Source organism: Palaemon carinicauda, chromosome 23 (genome assembly GCF_036898095.1).
Source record: "Palaemon carinicauda isolate YSFRI2023 chromosome 23, ASM3689809v2, whole genome shotgun sequence".
Lineage (NCBI taxonomy): Eukaryota > Metazoa > Arthropoda > Malacostraca > Decapoda > Palaemonidae > Palaemon > Palaemon carinicauda.
The window spans coordinates 98,965,393-98,986,655 of NC_090747.1; the positions used below are offsets into that span (position 1 = coordinate 98,965,393).

The following is a 21,263-nucleotide window of genomic DNA, read 5'->3' on the forward strand; positions in this document are numbered from 1 at the left end:
GCCTCAGACTCGCCTCGTAAATTTTTGGTTCTGTCTGGGTAAAATTTAAGTGCTCTCACAGGGCACAGGACTCTCTCTATCTCGTTACCAACGACATCTGACAGGTTGGGAATCTCAAAAGATTTTGGCCATGGATGGGAAGGTCGCTCATTCTTGGCCAAGAAACCAAGCTGCAAGGAGCATACTGCCTTACTAGTACAGAAGCCGACGTTCTTACTGAAGGCATGAACCTCACTAACTCTCTTCGCAGTTGCTAGACTCACTAGAAAAAGTGTCTTCAGGGTGAGATCTTTAAAAAAGGCTAAGTGCAAAGGTTCAAATTTCTCAGACATAAGAAATTTAAGGACAACATCCAGGTTCCAAGCTGGTGTCACTATCCGATGCTCTTTGGAAGTCTCGAAAGACTTGAGAAGGTCTTGAAGGTCTTTATTGTTCGAAAGGTCTATGTTCCTGTGTCTGAACACTGCAGCTAACATGCTCCTGTAACCTTTAATGGTAGAGGAAGAAAAGTTATGTTCATTCCTAAGGTGCAGCAGGAAGTCAGCGATTTGAGCTATAAAGGTATAGGACAAGGAAATAGAGGTGACTTTGCACCAATCCCTAAATACCTCCCATTTGGACTGGTAGATCCTGATGGTAGAGGATCTCCTTGCTCTGGCAATTGCTCTAGCTGCCTCCTTCGAAAACCCTCAAGCTCTAGAGTCTCTCTCGATAGTCTGAAGGCAGTTAAACGAAGTGCGTGGAGGCTTTGATGGAACCTTTTCGTGTGAGGTTGCTGGAGAAGATCCAACCGCATTGGCAGACTTCTTGGGATGTCCACCATCCATTGATGTACCTCGGTGAACCATTCTCTTGATGGCCAGAGGGGAGCAACCAACGTCAACTTGGTCCCTTTGTGAGAGGCGAACTTCTGTAGGACTTTGTAAAGGATTTTGAAGGGGGGGGGACGCATACACTTCCAGGCGAGACCAGTCCAGCAAGAACGCATCAATGTGGACCGCCTCTGGATTTGGAACTGGAGAGCAGTAAGTTGGAAACCTCTTCGTTATCGAGGTTGCGAACAGGTCTATGGACGGACGTCCCCATATCCGCCATAGTTTCTCGCACAACTCCTGATGAAGAGACCATTCTGTGGGGATGACTTGGGCTCTTCTGCTGAGGCAGTCTGCCATCACATTCCTTTCTCCCTGAATGAACCTTGTAAGTAAGGTGATGTTTCTCTCCTAAGACCAAACTAGAAGTTCCCTTGCAGTTAAGTAAAAGGACTGCGAGTGGGTTCCGCCTTATTTGGAGATGTAGGCTAACGCTGTGGTGTTGTCTGCGTTTACCTGCACTACCTTGTTTCGGATCAGTCTTTCGAAACTTTGCATGGCCAAAAGAACTGCTAGAAGCTCCTTCTGGTTGATGTGAAGCTTTACCTGGTCTTTGGTCCATAGGCCCGAGCACTCTAGTCTGTCTAGTGTTGCTCCCCACCCAGAGTACGAAGCGTCTGAGCACAACACATGGTCTGGGTTCTTGTGTGCAAGAGAGAGGCCTTCCTGAAGTCTGAGATTGACATCCTACCATTTCAGGCAAGTCTTGACCGTTTCTGGAAGTGGAATGGACACTGCTTCTAAGCCCTTCTCCTTGTCCCAATGCTGGTTGAGGTGAAACTGGAGAGGGCGAAGATCGAGTCTTCCTAGGGAAACAAACTGCTCCAGTGATGAGAGTGTTCCCAGCAGACTCATCCACATCCTTACAGAGCAAATGCTCTTTTTCCGATAAAGACGAATCTTTAAGAGAGCTTGCTCTAGTCTTGTGGGCGATGGAAAAGCCGGAAAAACTAGACTCCGTATCTCCATCCCCAAATAGAGAATAGTTTGAGATGGGGTCAGTTGAGACTTCTCCTTGTTTACTAGGAGACCCAAGTCCTTCGCTAGGGCCAAAGTCCATCTGAGATCCTTCAGACAGCGATTGAAGGACGACGCCCTGAGTAACCAGTCGTCTAGGTATAGGGAGGCTCTGGCACCTGTCGAATACAGGAAGCTCGCCACGTTCCGCATGAGCTTCGTAAACACAAGAGGAGCGGTGCTGAGACCGAAGCACAGAGCTCGAAATTGGAACACTTCCTTCCCATACACGAACCTTAGATAGTGTTGGAAGGTCAGATGGATAGGGATATGGAAGTATGCGTCTTGGAGATCTAGTGAGATCATCCAGTCGCCTTCCCTTACTGCTGCAAGAACAGATTTGGAAGTCTCTATAGTGAACTTCGATTTCAGAATGAACGCATTGAGCGCGCTCACATCCAGCACTGGTCTCCAACCTCCTGAGTTCTTTGGAACTAGGAAGAGGCGGTTGCAAAAGCCTGAAGACTGATGGTTTAAAACCTTCTCCACAACCCCCTTCTTTAACAAAAGGGACACCTGTAGGTGCAAAGCTTGTCTTCTTGCTTCCTCTTGGTATCTGGGAGGGCGATCTATCGGCTCTTGGACAAGAGGAGGTTTCTTTACAAAGGAAATTTTGTAACCCTCCTTCAACAAGAGAACAGACCATTGGTCTGCTCCTCTTCTCTCCCAAGCCTGCCAGAAGTTCTTCAATCTGGCCCCTACTGCTGTCTGAAGTTGTGGGCAGTCAGACTCTGCCACAACCTGATCTGGCTCCCCTCCTTTTACCTCGTCTTCCATCAGAGCGAGAGCTGCCTCTGTTGGAGGCTCTACCATGAAAGGGAGGAATAAACCTAGACGCAGGGGTATCCAACTTCGGTTTGTTGCTTGAAAACGACGAAGGCAACACGTTTCGAGCCGTTTTAGAAACCAGATCATGGGTGTCCTTTAAGGCAAGGGATGAAGCTATTTCCTTCACAAGATCTTGGGGAAAAAGCCAACGCGAGAATGGTGCATACAGAAGTTCCGACTTCTGACAAGGAGTAACTCCCGTAGCTAAGAAAGAGCACAATGTTTCTCTATTCTTAAGCACGCCCGCTGTAAAAAGAGCAGCAAGCTCATTGGATCCATCCCTCATGGCTTTGTCCATGCAGGACATAATCTGAACCACTGACTCATTATTAAAAGCAGACACTTTCTTGCTCAAGGCTCCCAATGACCAGTCAAGAAAGTTGAAGACTTCAAAGGCACGGAAGACACCCTTGAGCAGATGGTCAAGTTCCAAGGTAGTCCATAAAACCTTTGAGCGTCTCATGGCCAGACGACGAGGAGAGTCTACCAGGCTTGAGAAGTCCCCCTGGCCAGAGGCAGGAACTCCCAAGCCGAGAACTTCTCCTGTGTCATACCAGACGCTCGAACGAGAAACAAGTTTAGCTGGAGGGAAGGCAAAGGTTGACTTACCAAGACTTTATTTGGACTGCAACAATTCTCCCAGCAAACACAAAGCTCTCTTAGAAGACCGAGAGAGCACCAATTTAGTAAAAGAGGGAGCTGTAGCAGCCATCCCTAAGGTGAATTCTGAAGGAGGAGAGCGTGGAGCAGCAGGAACAAAATGCGAAGGAAAAACTTCCTTAAAAACAGTCATGATCTTTTTAAAATCCAAAGATTGCTGAAAAGATCTAGGTTCCTCTTCTTCTGACAAGATACTCAAAGGTACAGCTGTGCAAAGGGGATCATCCGCTTCCTCCTCAGAAAAAACTTCATCCAGAAGCTCGATGTTTTTGCGAGGTGGTGAATCAACAAGATGTCGGGATGGAATAGCTTGACAGCTTGCATCAACCTGCCGATGGGCAACAGGCAGAGGATGAAGGTCGACGTCACGTCGGGACTGCATCGACTGACATTCAACATCATGTCGAAGCTGACGCTCGGCGTCACGTTTGACAGCATGCTGAATACTAGGGGTCATGTCAGCGTGACGTGAAACTTCACGCTTGGAAGTCTGATGAGAAGAGTCACGCTTATCAGAACCGTGACGCTCCGCAAGCGAGGGTTCCTGTCGATCAGGGGCTGGACAGTAAGACTGCATTAAAGTGGACAGTTTCGACTGCATGTCCTGCAGCATGCTAAAATTAGGATCCATTACACGAGGGTCAGGACGTGACTTCGATAACGTCCGTGCCGCAACGTCAGTGATGACGACGGGAGCAGCAGCACTCACGTCACGTCTGGAACGTCCAGACGAAACTACAGAACCGTGACCCAGTAAAGGAGCCCCCGGAACAATAATACCAGACGTTATAAAGGAACGTTTGGCAGGCGTACCTTCCTCCGATGATGGTAGACGTTCTGGACTGCTCCAATGACTGCAGCCAGGACATTGACTTTGTTCTGAAGGAACCAACTTCCTCTTGAGAGGTCTGGAATCCTGACGCCAGGATTTCTTACTGACGTTAACGTCTTCAGAGGATGAGGAGAACTTAGTCTAACCTTTCCCAAGATAAGGGCGACCGTGACGAGCAACGTCAACCGCAACTCGTGAGGGGACGTCTGTTCGTGGATTAAAACCTTTCGTCGTTTGACATTCCTTCTCCCAGGGGTTGGGGAGCTTGAAAGAGGTCTAGGACTGGGTGAACAGCAAGTACAAACAGACGTACCCTCCGCAACACTGAACACATTTTTCGCACTTTTTTCACTGACACTGGCACTTTTTAACAATTTAACATCGGACATGAGCTGATTCCTATACGTAGCAAGCGATTCGACCTTGGCACCAAGTGCATGAATCGCCTTTATGTCCATCAGTGAAGGCTCGTTAGTGCTATTAGGGGGTTCAGAAACTACCACTACAGGGGAAGGAAAAGGTCCAGGGACATGGGCAGAGGAAAATTCTCGAGAATGAGAAGAGCTTCTTCTGACCCTATCTCTCTCTAACTTAGAGTGTACTTTTCATACTCAAGCCACTCTGTATCAGATAAAATTACACACTCATCAAATCGATCCCCTAACTGACATATTTTACCTTTACATTTGTTACAAATAGAGTAGGGGTCGATGGAAGCCTTTGGAAGGCGGGTATTACAGCCTTTAACACATTTCCTATACACAGGAGAAGGGTCGGCCATTATGGAATATCCAGAGAGAGATCAAACAAGCAAGGATAAAAAACAATCAAATCAAAAAGAGTTTCAAGAAAAGACGTAAGAAAAAGCAACCAAGCGAAAGCCATTAACCAAAAAACAAGTACTTCACCAAAGCTGTAGAAAACGGAAGGGTAGCGCGAGCAAAAAAATTCCAATGTTTACGCCACAGCGGCAGAGAAGAACTGAGGACTTGAGGAATGGTTCCAGTATCCTGACGAGTGGTGGCGCTAGTTGTACACCTAGCTACCCAATCTTCGATTGCCTGCGAGTTTTGAATTTTCTGCCGGATGTCAGAGACATTAGCTATATATATATCCACGGGCTAAGTTAAATGTTTAAAATAATACAATACTGTGCTGTACAATTTCATAAGTATAAAATACAGTACTGTCCTTACAATTTCATAAGTATAAAATACAGTACTGTCCTTACAATTTCATAAGTATAAAATACAGTACTGTCCTTACAATCTCATAAGTATAAAATACAGTACTGTACAAATTTATAAAAACAAAATACTTATTTTGATCAAAAATAAAAAAGTACATGACAAAAAAAAAACAAAAAAAAAAAGGTTTCAGAAGTACAAGTCTCTTGCTTTACTTACAAAAACTCTTTTGGGTATTCTCACAGCATTCTCATGTTCAAGAGCTCTTAAACTCTTCTATTTTCCTCTGCAGCAGGGATAGATCAGCTCTGTGTTTCATGAGGAACTGGCCTTCAAAGTGGAAAACTGGAATTTCATAACCGTACAGACGCAACCACCTCTCATTTTGGGGCTCTGTGATGTTGACCTTCTCCAGAGTGAACTGTCCTTTTAGTGGTTCTAAGACCTGAAAGGGGTGGTGATTATGTAAAACTTCAAGTATACAGTGAATTGATTAATTTTGTAAAGGATACTGTAATAGAAATACACTTATAACATACATATTAATGCGCTCGTAAGAGAAATACACTTTCATAACATACATATTAACCCTTTTAACCCCCAGGTTATTTGGAACTTTCCAACCCTTAACCACCAGGTGTTTTCTTTTTCAAGCAGGTTTTGCAATATATATTTTTTTTAATTGCGCTAACAGCATTAATTTTCGTCATAGAGAGGTCAGGTTGGTCTAATTATTTTGGAAAATGCCTGAAGTTTCTCACAAAATTATAAAAAATATGCAAAAAAATGTAAATAGCAGTTTTTTGCAAGGACGTACCGATACATCCATGGGGGTAAAGGGGTGAGTTTTGTGAAATGTACCAGTACGTCCATTGGGGTAAAAGGGTTAACACACTCGCATCCACACTATCTATCCTAGTCCATAACTGCACAAGTTTGGAGTGTAAACCACCACTCAATTCATACCTGCATTGAACGAGTAAACTGTAAATCGGATGAAGGTAAATGTTAGGACTCTTAAGATAAAATTTGCTCTGCCATAAATAGTTTCCAAAAGCTGTATTTCAAATACCAGGCTCAATAAAAATGTCTAAATGTGGGGGTCCCCTACTAGATTTTGTTATATAGGCTTCTGGTTGAAGACAATTTTTACATGTGCTACATTTGAAATTCAAGGTTATTTTCTTTATTTCCATGTACATGATCACTCCCGAGACCTCACTAAGCACTGTTACTATCATGAAGCTAAAGGATTACATAGCAAATTCATTTTTCTAAATTTGTAAACACAAAAATGTAACGCTAAGCATAAAAGGCAGAGAAAAAACTAACATTCATCTCAGTCCTGATCTTGAAGTGTTAGCAATACGAGATGCTACAGCGTCCTGGTTTTGAATGCTAAAGTAATTACCTATTTATAAAAAACTAAAGGCAAGTCATACATTTTTACCTGCCTTGCTGAAATCCCTACTGAAAATGTTGGGGGAGAAAATCTGAGTTGGTAAAGCCAGTTAGAAGATACAGATATGATTCAAATTGATAAAAACTTGTACTACAATTAATGGTCTTTTTTTATAAAACAAAGTTTTAAAGGGATTAAGGATAATAATCATAATCATCAAATACTTCAGCCAAATACCTTACAGAAATCTGTAAAACTTTAGAACTTTTGGTCTGTGTTCAATATTAACATTGTTACTCATCTTTTATATCAATTATTCATTACTTGTTATGTAGTTTTAGCCAATGAATCCTCTATGGATTTAGTCAGTCATGGAAAGAGAAGATGACAGAATAGGTGAGGCCCTTTGCATCAATAGGAGTATGAGATGATGATGTTATGTAGTTTGCCTATTTCCTTTTTTCTTGTTGGAGCCCTTGGGGTTATACCATCTTGCCTTTCCAACTAGGGTTGTAGCTTAGCTGGTAATAAAGTAATAATACTACTATATTCCTAAAAAAAAAATACTAGGCACTTTCTCTCTAAACTAAGAAGTGCACAATTTTATTCTTGCAATGAACCTACAAGTATTTATTATTATTATTATTATTATTATTATTATTGTTATTGTTATTACTTGCTAAGCTGCAACCCTAGTTGTTAAAGCAGGATGCTATAAGCCCAGGGGCTCAAACAAGGAAAATACAGCAGCCCAGTGAGGAAAAGAAATAAGGAAATAAATAAACTACAAGAGAAGTAATTAACAATTAAATAAAACAGTAACAATAACATAAATCTCATATATAAACTACAAAAACAAGAGGAAAATCAATAAGATAGAATAGTGTCCCCAAGTATACCCTCAAGCAAGAGAACTCTACCCCAAGACAGAGGAAGGCCATGGTACAGAGGCTATGGCACTACCCAAGACTAGAGAGTGTCCTTCTCCTAGAAGACCTGCGGACCATAGGTAAAGTCTCTCTTCTACCCTTGCCAAGAGGAAAGTGGCCACTTAACAATTACAGGGCTGTAGTTAACCCCTTGGGTGAAGAAGAATTGTTTGGTAATCTAAGTGTTGTCAGGTGTATGAGAACAGAGGAGAATATGTAAATAGGCTAAAATTAGGATGAATTCCTTTCACCTCATATATTTCCAATCAGCGATTAGAATACAAATAAAATATGAAACTACCTACCTCAAGTGCAACATCACACAGTGGACATGGATCTTTCGTGAATAGGGTCAGCTTTGGTATACTCGAAGTCTTCTCGTGCTTCCTGTTGTAAATAACTAAACTGAGCACAAACTCAACAGTTTAATGGGTGTAACAGTCATCAAGACAATATAAATTTTTAGCACATATATAAAGTAAAATATACAATGTTCCTGAAGCTTACAAACACCTACATACTTTAGCCATACAGGTTCTTGAACTTCAATGGATATTTTAGTAAGAATGCAAAACTACCAAACTGATTGAAAACAAGAGGGGCACTCAGACCTCCGCCACGGCAGCTTATTTCTTGACCTTGATCTTTTACCTTAACATATATAAATTGGCATGGATTTTCATATACTCAAATATGAACCAAGTTTGAAGTCTCTGTGACAACAATGTCCAAACTTATAGCTGATTCGTGAATTAGACATTTTACTTAACTGTGACCTTCACCTTCCAACATTTTATCATTTCCAGCTTTTTACATAACAGGTAATCCCTGCAAGTTTCATTATTCTACGATTAAAACTGTGGCCAGGAAGCTCTTCACAAACAAACACACAAACAGGGGGTAAAACATAACCTCCTTCCAACTCCATTGGCGGAGGTAAATGTCTAGTAGAAACATTAATTTTTGTCATTTCTTAAGGGTGTCCAAGTCATCCTTCATGACCTTTTCCATAGTCTATTAAGCATTCCCAAGAGTCCATGTCGTCACTTTCACTAAGAGCTATTTGCTATTTCTTCCTTTACATAGTTTGCCCAAACCCCCGTCTTTGGGATATAGATCTATTCTCCAGACTTGGAACACCACATCTTTTCCATTGCATGCAATTCAGAATCACAACATTTTGTAATAAAATTTTTTTCATTATCATCAATTTCTTACATGCATCTGTTTCCAATGTGTACAAAAACATAAGCTTCACACATGGCTTATAATCCTTTTACACTATTTACTGGTGGGTACTTTTCAAAATATCCAGCAGGTACTACCGGTAATCTTTTTCCTTATTGCCTTTTCAAAACCAGTCTCAATAGGTCACCTTGTGCAGTAATAGAAATGTTCTGCTTCCTCCAAGGTCACCTTGTTAACCATTGAAACACACTCCTCTCTCCACTCTTCACCATTGTGTTTCCTACTGGTTTTAGGCTCAAGTTCTTTCTTCCGTTTACATATCTATCATAAAGTAGATTGGGACCATCAAACTACAATTGAGACTTGCATGAAGCACGGCAGGATATTTTCTTAAATGAAATAAAAACGTGGGAGGAAATCATAGTAATGCAGCATGGGTCGAAGTTTATACATGGGGAATATTTAGTATCCAGTGCACTTTCTATGACATCACGTTATACATTTTCTCAATATACCTCACTGTACTTTCACTCAGACCATAGTCACCCCACGGCTGTATAAAACAACCCTTCCTTGCACTTATCAAGTAGCTCTACCTTCAATTCATGAGTCATCACCTTTCTCTGCTGCTGAGACAATGATGAAGCTCTCCTAGGGGCCATGGCAGGGGTTAAGAAAGAGTACTTGGAGTCTGACAGACACTAATGCGAGATTTTTACATAATGATGAATGTAGGATGATTAAAACAGTGAGCCAGAGAAATGATGTACAGAGGGAAGCAGTGTGAAGCCGAGGAGCAAAGAGGCACTGTGGTTAAAATACATCGTGCTGCCAGTAATCCTAACCAAGTGAAGGTATATGAAGAATTGGAACTAGACCTTGTAAATCTACTAATAGGTAGAAATAGCAGAAATTAAAAATCTTACTTGGGGCATAAAAGTACTGTCCAGTTTGCCTCCAAGAAATAGAAAGATATCTCAAAGACCATCACACCGTAGACCGACAGGTTCTTGAAAAGTTTCCCACTTTGTGCTACCACGGCCCAGCTGACACTATCTGGGTAATAAATAGCCTTCTTTGACATACCCAAATGGGAATGAAGTCTTGCTTTCTATGACTGACATGAGGCTTCTGTCTACCGATTTATTACAAACTTCAGGTCTTATTTGAGCTGTTTGCACTGTTATGCCATCATCATTCAACTGACAGCATATGGAATAAGTTGTACCCTTCTAGTGCGCTGATAAGCTTGCAAACACTAATCATCATCATTATATACCGGTTAAGGTAAGGAACCAGGCAAGTTAGACTTGGCGCCTGCAAGAGAAGACTTGCTGGCCTTCTGAGGTTAACAAAGGAACCTAAATAATCAAGAGCTTATAAGGATTATCACTAACAAAAATTAGCTGATTAAGTGTACTATTAAATAATGGTGCTGGCGTATCATATTCGTCATCATCCCCGTTACAAACAACTAGTCTAGTCTTCACTGGATTTCCCCATGAATTGAAATTAAGTTTCAAGTACAGTATTTGAATAAGAAACATACTTTCCCAGAGAGGAACAGTGAGGCAAAAACATTCCTCACAAGTTATTAAAATCACAGCAATGCTAACAAATTCAGAGGAAGACTTAAAACACAATAAAACCTATCACAATCCGGAAGGGGATACGTCTTACGATTACAGAGTCGACGGAAAAACTGAAAAGCAAAGAACACTTGGGGCTTCGCTTCTTACTTGTTTCGACGTTTGCGTTTACTGAAAGGATAGAAAATGGAAAGTTTTTCTAATTCTAAGGGTAAAGTCGATAAGCCCAGTTTCTGGAGAAGTAGTAATATAAACATCAGGGGAGGTTTACAGAAATAGTCTTTTCACAGGGGTTATTCCATGAATAGTCCGGACCTTAAGGGGAGCATAACATAAAAGAAATAATCACAAAAGGAAGATAAAGATATTCAAGTAATTTTCAAATGTACTGGATCATGATCACCTTTGTGCTATTTAGAGGGTTGAAACAACGAAAATAAATTAGCACGGAAAATAAAATTATCTTTAAACTACTGTAATAAGCAGAATACGTAATAGCTAACTATAACTACAAGCAGAATACATCACGGTCAATTTAATGAGCTACCATTTATACCTATAAGCACATGCAAGACTACTTATTTAAGCTACTTTGAACTTATAGTGTCTCAATTTATAACTACTTGAATTATGGTGATCAACCAACTCTATAAGCCAGATATTTAATGTACAAGCAAAGTAATTGAAATAAGTATTACTACAGGCTCTCAAACAACACAGAAATAACAGCACCAGTTAAAATATCTAAGTGATTTAGGACGAATAATGTACTGAAGAGATTCGAAAGATGTACATGATATATCGAAGTACAAAAATTTCAGAATTCTCTAGAAATACTAAGAGTGTACGACTAAATTATGCGTTTCCAATTCTTTCAAATTTTCTAAAACTTTGTACTGCATTCTAGTTTTGTAAATAAAATTAAAGCTATCACAGATAATCTATTAAAAGGAAAAAAAGCTTGATCTAGTTTAGCATTTTATCGAAGAGTAATAAATGTATTATTTTTCAAATTTATAAATGTTAATTTGTATCAAATTTACACCAGATGGAACCACGATGAGAAAATTTTTCAAAGGTCCACAAAGTTTTCTTTTTAAACATCTCAAGGTTAAATAAAGATCTGTTAGAAAAATAATTTATTTTCCAAAAGTGTCAATAAAATCTATTGCCTAAACTAAACAGAGGTTTGAAATACTCCTATGCAAATACCTGATTTGTTACAACCACAGAAAACATGATTATTTTCCTGACACATTAAAGTTCATTCATGTTTGCTGCCTATATTAATTACAATTACAGATCTATATTTTTAACCATGAAGTATCAAAGGATGCAAGTTAGTACTTAACAGTTAATTCAACCTTAAAAATTAACCATGAGGAATCTACTTCAACATTAACACCCAAGATACCACATTAAGTTTTCAATATCGCAATCTACTGCCGGAAATGTCACAGAAGTCCCCTACATTTTCAAACAGATTTGACACAACAAATCACAGTGAAATGACTAATTTAAACATAATACTACAGTACAACCTTCTAACCATTTCTTTAGGTACCTCTGCCTCTCAACATCCCAATTACTGCTCTTGTAATTATGAATAAACAAACTACGTACAGGGAACTTACAACTTTTCAATCATGATGGCCGAAGCACCACCACCTCCATTACAAATCGAAGCCACACCTTTCTCTCCTGGTTTCAAGGCATGGGCTAAGTGCACTACAATTCTTGCTCCTGACATTCTGTAAGGGAAAAATTAGAATAAAACCTCAGTATTTCATGATTTGGATAGTGAAAATAAACCTGAAAATAAAGGAATAATATATAGTTATAGTTCAACACAAAATACCACAGACCTGTGATGGAAGTGTCTAAAACCAAAGTACAGTACTGTATCAAGAAACATTCCTTATACTGTATGCCAATTCTAAAATAATTTATAGGTTGCAAAAATATTAACATTTCCTAGCAGTTCTTAAAGTTCTCATGGCCCGACACTCTGTAAGGGAAAAATAAAACTTCAGTATTTTATGATTTGGAGTGAAAATATACCCAAAAATAAAGGAATAATTTACGGTTATAGTTCAACACAAAAATACCACAGATCTGTGATGGAATAGTGTGTAAAACCAACATACTGTAACATGGAACATTCCTTAATACTGTATGCAAATTCTAAAATAATTTATAGGTTGTAAAAATATTAACATTTCCTAGCAGTTGTTAAAGTTCTCATGTCCCTCTATACCTAGATTTTCTTAGTCTATGCAAACATCTAAAATAAAATTTCCATCACAGTTTGAGCCTCAAAACAACAGCTTAACACTTACAGCCTATTGACTTCATGAATCAAAAAATGTAAAGCTCACCCAACATTAGAACTTCCTTAGTCTCGGATCAATTGTAAAGACCAGACTGTGCTATTTCTACGAAGAATTTGCCTATAATCCGGGCTATTACAAAAAACACACAATCGATTACAAAAGATGCAATTTATGTTGATGACTTCAAACCATAATCAAAGGCGAGACATGTTTTTGTAGCATCTAATAATAGGAATCAATTGCCCCTACCCAATGCTATTTTTTTTTTTTCTTGTAGGAAAACATAAGCAAAATTCTTCTTCACTCAAGGGGTTATTTCCTTTCCTCACTGGGCTATTTCTCCCTGTTGAGACCTTGAGTTTATAGCATCTTGCTTTTCCAACTAGGGTTGTAGCTTAGCTAGTAATAATAACAACAATAATAATAATCCGGTGAGCTGCTATAAGAACCTTTGGGCTTGAAGGAGTTGGAGTTAGACTTATAATATCAACAACACTGCCTTATAAAGTACCTAATGCCAGATGAAGAAAACTTCCAAGATGAATCACCTAAACTTGGGTTACTATATATACATGAAATCCTTACCCGATGGGATGTCCCAACGAAACGGCTCCTCCGTGAATGTTGACTTTTGATGGGTCCAAGTTGCACATCTTGATGTTTGCCAACACCACCACAGAAAAGGCTTCGTTCACTTCCCACATGGCGACATCCTCGGCCCTGACTCCTGTCATCTCCAGCAACTGTAAAAAGTAGTGTGTAAACAAGACTAAAAATGGAAGAAGGTATAAGCATTGCAGTGGACAAACGTTAATTTAAATTCCATTATTTGAAAAATTAAAGATGACAGTTTTATATCATGAAACAGGTGGAATATAAAAGATGACGCATATTTATATCGTGAAATGGCTGGAACCTGAAGAGGAACAAAAATAGTATGCCCCTAATCATGTATCCAACATCAAATATTTTATCAAACATTTGTCAGCTACCTTTGGAGATATCTTATTAATAATTGTATTTACTAACACATTAGTTTAATTGAATTATTACAAATATTCCCCCCCCAAAAAAATTCCATACAGTACGCAACAGAAAAATATAACACAAAGGGTTGTCTGTATATTTCCTATTAGCAAAATTTCTTTTGAAGGCCATGAGCAAATAAATTGTTAAATTTCAGTCCCTAAATAAATTTTAATGAAATAAAAAGTTGCAACGTTCCTTTATCAAATATCGTAATTTTCAACTGACTACTATAACACTGGCACATTATAAGAACAAAATAATGATGGGCAATTTACTTCACGTAAAATAAGGAAGCTCTAACCTTAGGAGTAGCTAGAGCCGGAGCGATAGGGAAGTCAATTGGGTCCGTAGCAGCATCGCAAAAACCAACAACCCGTGCGAGAGGCTTCACGCCGTGCCTTGCGGCTGCCGCAGCTGTCATCAGTACGCATGCCGCTCCTCCGTCATTGAGCGTAGAGGCATTGCCGGCAGTGACGGTTCCTCCCTCTCGCTAAAATATTGGAAGTATAAGGAGAATGCTCAAACCTTTTAGTATGTGCATATAGAATTCTCAAGATAAACAACTTCATTGAAAGGGGTATTAACTTTCTCATCTACCAATTCTGGAGCAGAACAATTTATATTTATCATGATTATAAGGTTAATTATCATACGAATGTTAATAACAACATTATTCTGCATATTCAGAAGATAAATGTACACAATATTTAAGTTGAGAGGGGAATTAATTTTCTAGACATTACCAATTCTAGAGCAAAACTACTGATATTTCATTAGGATTATAAGATAAATTATCATATGAATGTTAATATCAACAATGTACTACTATATACTGTACATAATTGAGAAAGAAAAATGTTAATATCATTCAAGTTGTCTTGGATAGACAAAAATAAAGATATCAAAGTGGGAAATGACTAATTTACCTACGCATTACCTGGAATACTGTGGCGAGCTTTTTGAACTTCTCGAAGTTAACTTTCTTGTACTCCTCATCTTCCGTAATCACGGTGTTTGGTTTTCCCCTCTTCCCGGGAATGGTCACTTCAACAATTTCATCTTTAATCGCGCCGTTTGCCCAGGCTTCTGCAGACCTCTTGTAACTTGACAGACCTAATAGGTAAAAAGAAGAACAGCTCAATAAATGCTATACTGAAAGGAAATCAATGTCTACTAAATTTCATCATCATCACTATCTCCTCCCATGCCTATTGACGCAAAGGGCCTCGGTCTGTCTACTACATTTCATCATCATCTCCTCCCAGTCCTATCGACGTAAAGGGCCTCGGTTAGATTTCGCTAGTCATCTCTATCTTGAGGTTTTAAATCAATACTTCTCCATTCATCATCTATTTCACGTTTCATAGTCGTCAGTCATATAGTCCTGGGTCTTCCAACTCTTCTAGTGCCTTGTGGAGCCAAGTTAAAAGTTTGGTGAACTAAGAATCAACGGAACTTCAAAAGATAAAACTTGTTGCAAATGCTTTCCGATGAAAAGGTCGAAATATGTTATTTTCATTAGTAAAATAAATTTTTGAATATACTTACCCGATAATCATGTAGCTGTCAACTCCGTTGCCCGACAGAATTCTACGGAAGGGATACGCCAGCGATCGCTATACAAGAGGGGGGTGTACTCACAAGCGCCACCTGTGGCCAGGTACTGCAGTACTTCTTGTTGACACCACTTCAATTTTTCCTCGGTCCACTGGTTCTATGGGGAGGAAGGGTGGGTCAATTAAATCATGATTATCGGGTAAGTATATTCAAAAATTTATTTTACTAATGAAAATAACATTTTTCAATATTAAACTTACCCGATAATCATGTAGCTGATTCACACCCAGGGAGGTGGGTGAAAACCAGTGTACATGTATATCAAGAAGCTAAGTATCCCGTATTTCATATTATCAGTTATTCAAAATAACAATGAAATTACAAGTACCTGGTAAGGAAGTCGACTTGAGCCATTACTCTGCCTTAAATAAGTTCGTCTTCCTTACTGAGCGCAGCGTTCCTCTTAGGAGGCTGAACAACTCTAAGGTGCTGAAGTATCAAGGGCTGCAACCCATACTAAAGGACCTCATCACAACCTTTAACCTCGGCGCTTCTCAAGAAAGAATTGACCACCCGCCAAATCAACAAGGATGTGGAAGGCTTCTTAGCCGACCGTACAACCCATAAAAAGTATTCAAGAGAAAGGTTAAAAGGTTATGGGATTATGGGAATGTAGTGGCTGAGCCCTCGCCTACTACTGCATTCGTTGCTACGAATGGTCCCAGGGTGTAGCAGTACTCGTAAAGAGACTGGACATCTTTGAGATAGAATGATGCGAACACTGACTTGCTTCTCCAATAGGTTGCATCCATAACACTCTGCAGAGAATGGCTCTGTTTGAAGGCCACTGAAGTAGCCACAGCTCCCACTTCATGTGTCCTTACCTTCAGCAAAGCAAGGTCTTCTTCCTTCAGATGAGAATGTGCTTCCCTAATCAGAAGCCTGAATAGTAAGAAACTGAGTTCTTAGAACTTGGAAAAGAAGGTTTCTTGATAGCACACCATAAGGCTTCTGATTGTCCTCGTAAAGGTTAAGACCTTTTTAGATAGTACCTAAGAGCTCTAACTGGGCAAAGTACTCTCTCCAGTTCATTCCCCACCAAGTTGGACAGGCTTGGGATCTCGAACGACTTAGGCCAAGGACGTGAAGGAAGCTCGTTTAGCAAAAACCGAGCTGCAAGGAACATGTAGCCGTTTCAGATGTGAAAACAATGATCCTGCTGAAGGCGTGGATCTCACTTACTCTTTTAGCTGTTGTCAAGCACACGAGGAAAAGAGTTTTTAATGTGAGGTCCTAAAAAGAGGCTGATTGGAGAGGTTCAAATCTTGATGACATAAGGAACCTTAGGACCACGTCTAGATTCCAGCCTGGAGTGGACAACCGACGTTCCTTTGAGGTCTCAAAAGACCTAGGGAGGTCCTGTAGATCTTTGTTGGTGGAAAGATCCAAGCCTCTGTGGCGGAAAACCGCTGCCAACATACTTCTGTAACCCTTGATCGTAGGAGCTGAAAGGGATCTTACTTTCCTTAGATATAACAGGAAGTCAGCAATCTGGGTTACAGTGGTACTGGTTGAGGAAACTGCATTGGTCTTGTACCAGCTACGGAAGACTTCCCCTTGAGACTGATAGATTCTGAGAGTGGATGTTCTCCTTGCTTTGGCAATCGCTCTGGCTGCCTCCTTCGAAAAGCCCCTAGCTCTTGAGAGTCTTTCGAAAGTCTGAAGGCAGTCAGACGAAGAGCGTGGAGGTTTGGGTGTACCTTCTTTACGTGAGGTAGACGTAGAAGGTTCACTCCTAGAGGAAGAGTCCTGGGAATGTCGACCAGCCATTGCAGTACCTCTAAGAACCATTCTCTCGCGGGCCAGAGCGGAGCCAACCAACGTCAGCCGTGTCCCTTTGCGAGAGGAGAACTTCTGAAGTACCCTGTTGACAATCTTGAACGGCGGGAATGCATACAGGTCGAGATGGAACCAATCCAGCAGAAAAGCATCCACGTGAACTGCTGCTGGGTCTGGAATCGGAGAACAATACAACAGGAGTCTCTAGGTTATCGAGGTAGCGAACAGATCTATGGTTGGCTGACCCCACAGGGCCCAAAGTCTGCTGCAAACATTCTTGTGAAGGGTCCACTCTGTGGGGATGACCTGACCCTTCCGGCTGAGGTGATCTGCCATGACATTCATACCGCCCTGAATGAACCTCGTTACCAGCGTGAGCTTTCGATCTTTAGACCAGATGAGGAGGTCCCTTGTGATCTAGAACAACTTCACGAAAGAGTCCCTCCCTGCTTGAAGATGTAAGCCAGGGCTGTGGTGTTGTCAGAGTCCACCTCCACCACTTTGTTAAGCTGGAGGGACTTGAAGTTTATCAAGGCCAGAAGAACCGCCAACAACTCCTTGCAATTGATGTGAAGTGTCCTTTGCTCCTGATTCCATGTTCCCGAACATTCCTGTCCGTCCAAAGTCGCACCCCAGCCCGTGTCTGATGCGTCCGAGAGGAGACGGCGGTCGGGTTTCTGAACAGCCAAAGGTAGACTTCCTTGAGAAGAAAGCTGTTCTTACACCACGCGAGAGAAGACCTCCTCTCTTCGGAAACAGGAACTGAGACCGTCTCTAGCGTCATGTCCTTTATCCAGTGAGCAGCTAGATGATACTGAAGGGGGGGAGGTGGAGTCTCCCTAACACGATGAACAGGGCCAGCGATGAAAGTGTCCCTGTTAGACTCATCCACTACCTGACTGAGCATCGGTTCCTTCTCAGCATGCTCTGGATGCATTCTAGGGCTTGGAAGATCCTTGGGGCCGACGGAAAAGCCCGAAAAGCTCGACTCTGAAGATCCATACCCAGGGAGACAATGGTCTGGGATGGGACGAGCTGAGACTCCTCAAAATTGACCAGGAGGCCCAGTTCCTTGGTCAGATCCATAGTCCATCTGAGAATCTCCAGACAGCGACGACTTGTGGGAGCTCTTAAAAGCCAGTCGTCTGACGGAGCCGGACACAAGATCATGGTACTGCTGCACAGTCTGTGAACTGTCAACCATGGGGAAGCGAGGAAGTACAGTGACAACCCGAAGCTGTCTAGACTGTCTGGGTCGTACAGACAACTCCTTATCGGGTTGCTGAGGTTGCCGCACTGCGTCACAACAAGTCACTTCTGCTGGTTGTTGAACGTCTTCCCAGTGACACACTGACTCCGTAAACAAAAAATCCTCTAACAAGGACTAAGCTTGGACTGCATGTCTTGCAACACAGCTCAAGGTCTATGGGAGCAGGTGTGGTAACAGACGGGGTTAGCGACTGAAGTGGAACCATTACCTTCCCTGGAAGCATGTTATGCTTAAATAAAAGTCCATAGGAGGCTACGCAGCTAAAGGCTCCTCTCCAAATGACAGAGTCCTCAAGGGAATATCAGGAGGAGGGAGAAAAGCACTTTCTCATCTACAGGGACCATATCCGAGAAAAGCTAAGTTCTCTCAGTGAGGGTTTCACTGGTGCAAAAGCAGCAGACTAGAAGGCAACGTTATGAAACTGCTTGACAGTCTAGTGAGTTGGCAACAACCAAAGATGTGTGACTGAGAAGCATGCGGTAAGGTATGCAGAGCATGTTGTATGCAGAGCATGCTGTATGCAGAGCATGCTGTATGTAGAGCATGCTGTAAGGTAAGCAGAGCGTGTTGCATGGCGTGTAACATTTCTCAGAAATTCCATGACCAGTGCTAGAGTGAGTAATATCGCATTACTGTCCATTGAAAGTGCACGTGCCGAGGGAATTGATTTAGACTGTTTTGTTGATGAATTTGATAGCCGGCATGATAATCGTAGAATTAAGCTGCACTAAATGTACTATAATCTACTTCACCTCAGGAAAGGGAAACTCGCCCTGTTGGCAACACTGCATTACTTCATGCATGCTTGCATGGGGTTTTAATATCAACATAATATTTACCTTACATTCATAACTCATGATTCATTTTTGTTTTGAAGATATTTTTGCCATATTTTGCGATTTTGTTAAAAATATATTGCAAGGAATACATATATATTTTTATATTAAGTAATACAAATAACCTCCATTATCATAATGTTTGTGTAGGCATACATGTATATGATTACAAATGCAAGTTATGAAAGTAATGAGGTGTTATTATTGTCATTTGTTATTTCCAAGTTGAATGGGAAGAGGCTCAAGTTGAGGAGAAAGTGGCAGATGCATGCGTTGAGGTGGCTGACTCATAGCATGAGGTTGCTGCCTCAAGAGTTGCGCTTGCTGTAAGGGTTGCGGATGCGCAGTAGCAGGTTCCTGAGGAACGAGTTGAGGTTCCTGAGGTGTGAGCTGCGAGAGTTGAGGTAGCGGCTGCGCAGAACGCAGTTCTTGTCTCGCGAGTTGAGGTTCCTGAGGTGCTAGCCTAAGGAGTTGAGGCTCTCGCCTTGAGGAGGGTTGAGGTCGCTGCAGCGAGTGCTGAGGTGGCTGCCTCATTGATGGAAGAGGTTGTCGTACCTCAAGAGATTGTTGCCTCGCTGGTGGAACCGCAAGCGGAAGCGGAGGAAGTAAGGCATAAGATTCCTGCTCCCATTGCTGAGGTTGCCTTAAGGAAGGCGGAGGTTGCTGCACACCGCTGGTAACTGGCAACTCAGTACGCGGTAAGGTATCCTGAGGAACCTCAACATCGTACGCCTGGCAGACTGGACTGCGGTGAGGCGGAGCGATCGCAGGAGGAGGTGTAACCTTCTCAGCCTGACACTCACGCATTAAGACCGCAAACTGTGACTGCATGGACTGCAGCAAAGTCATCTTGGGGTCGGCAGACGCTAAGGTCTGCTGAGGCAAAGCCTTAACAGAAGATGAGGTCTGTTGCGGCATCACCTTACCTCTCTTAGGAGGTGTGCAGTCACCTGATGACTGCGGAGAGTCAGAGCTAACCCAATGACTGCATCCGGGTTGTTGAACTCTAGAGGTCTGGACTTTACGTTTAAGAGGTCTTGAGACCTGAGTCCAGCGTTTTCTCCCCGAAATTTCTTCTGCAGACGAGTAAAATAAGGGCTCAATCGTCTGCGGGTGGGAGTGACGGTCTCTGTAAGACACGCCCGCAACCACCGAGGATACTTCTGTGCGCCGATCAAGGCCTGCCGAACCCTTTTGCCCTTCGACATTGCTTCTCCCCTGGGCTTGGGAGCTTGCAAGAGGTCCCGGACAGGGAGGACGACTGGCACGCACAGAAGTACCCTCACGCACAACACTGACACACTTTGCGCTAATCACTTATCACTTTTGATTTTCTGTTTGCACTTATTTCACTGAACTCGAAACTTTAAGTGGTTTGTACCTGAAACACGCAATTCTATCCTTCCTTAAAAGTTAGTAATTGCGAAAACAGAATTACAATGTAACAGAAAAATCTGATGAAAGATAAATAATTCAGTGGCTGGAAAGAGACTAAACACTAGATCAAATAAACTACGTTTAAAATCTCTCACCGCATAAAGCTTGAGAACAAGAATAAACTCTAGAAACGTTTACCTTCTTCCCCTAAAGAGACTAGGGAGAAGAGCAAAAACGATAACAACGTTACTCGCTTGAACGAAACGTTTATCCAGCTCTCTCTCCCTCCGTCTCTATCTCTCTCTCTCTCTCTCTCTTGACTTAGAACCTGAGAGAAGAGCCCAATCATATATACTCGTTAAAACATATTATTGTTAAAGGAAAAAAACTGAAAGATTTCCCAAATAAAAAGTTCCTTTATTAGAATTAAAACCATTAAGCTAAGAAAGAATGAACAAAACGCTATAAACGGTTTACTCTTACTGCAACGTGACACCGTGAAAATTCTCTCTCTATCG

At 41.4% G+C, this 21,263-nt stretch overlaps 1 protein-coding gene across 1 annotated transcript in view; it reads right to left on the bottom strand.

Annotated features, from left to right (window-relative positions):
* Window positions 1-5,617: 5,617 nt before the first annotated feature.
* The window catches only part of Acat1 (Acetyl-CoA acetyltransferase 1), a 37,511-nt gene continuing 21,865 nt past the window's right edge, over window positions 5,618-21,263 (bottom strand). The window contains exons 7-12 of the mRNA XM_068347290.1: window positions 14,804-14,979; window positions 14,168-14,356; window positions 13,423-13,580; window positions 12,139-12,255; window positions 8,033-8,114; window positions 5,618-5,841 (exon numbers count right to left, since the gene is read on the bottom strand). Coding sequence (XP_068203391.1) covers window positions 5,653-5,841; window positions 8,033-8,114; window positions 12,139-12,255; window positions 13,423-13,580; window positions 14,168-14,356; window positions 14,804-14,979 — 911 coding nt within the window. The 3' untranslated portion in view covers window positions 5,618-5,652. The remainder of the gene's footprint in view (window positions 5,842-8,032; window positions 8,115-12,138; window positions 12,256-13,422; window positions 13,581-14,167; window positions 14,357-14,803; window positions 14,980-21,263) is intronic.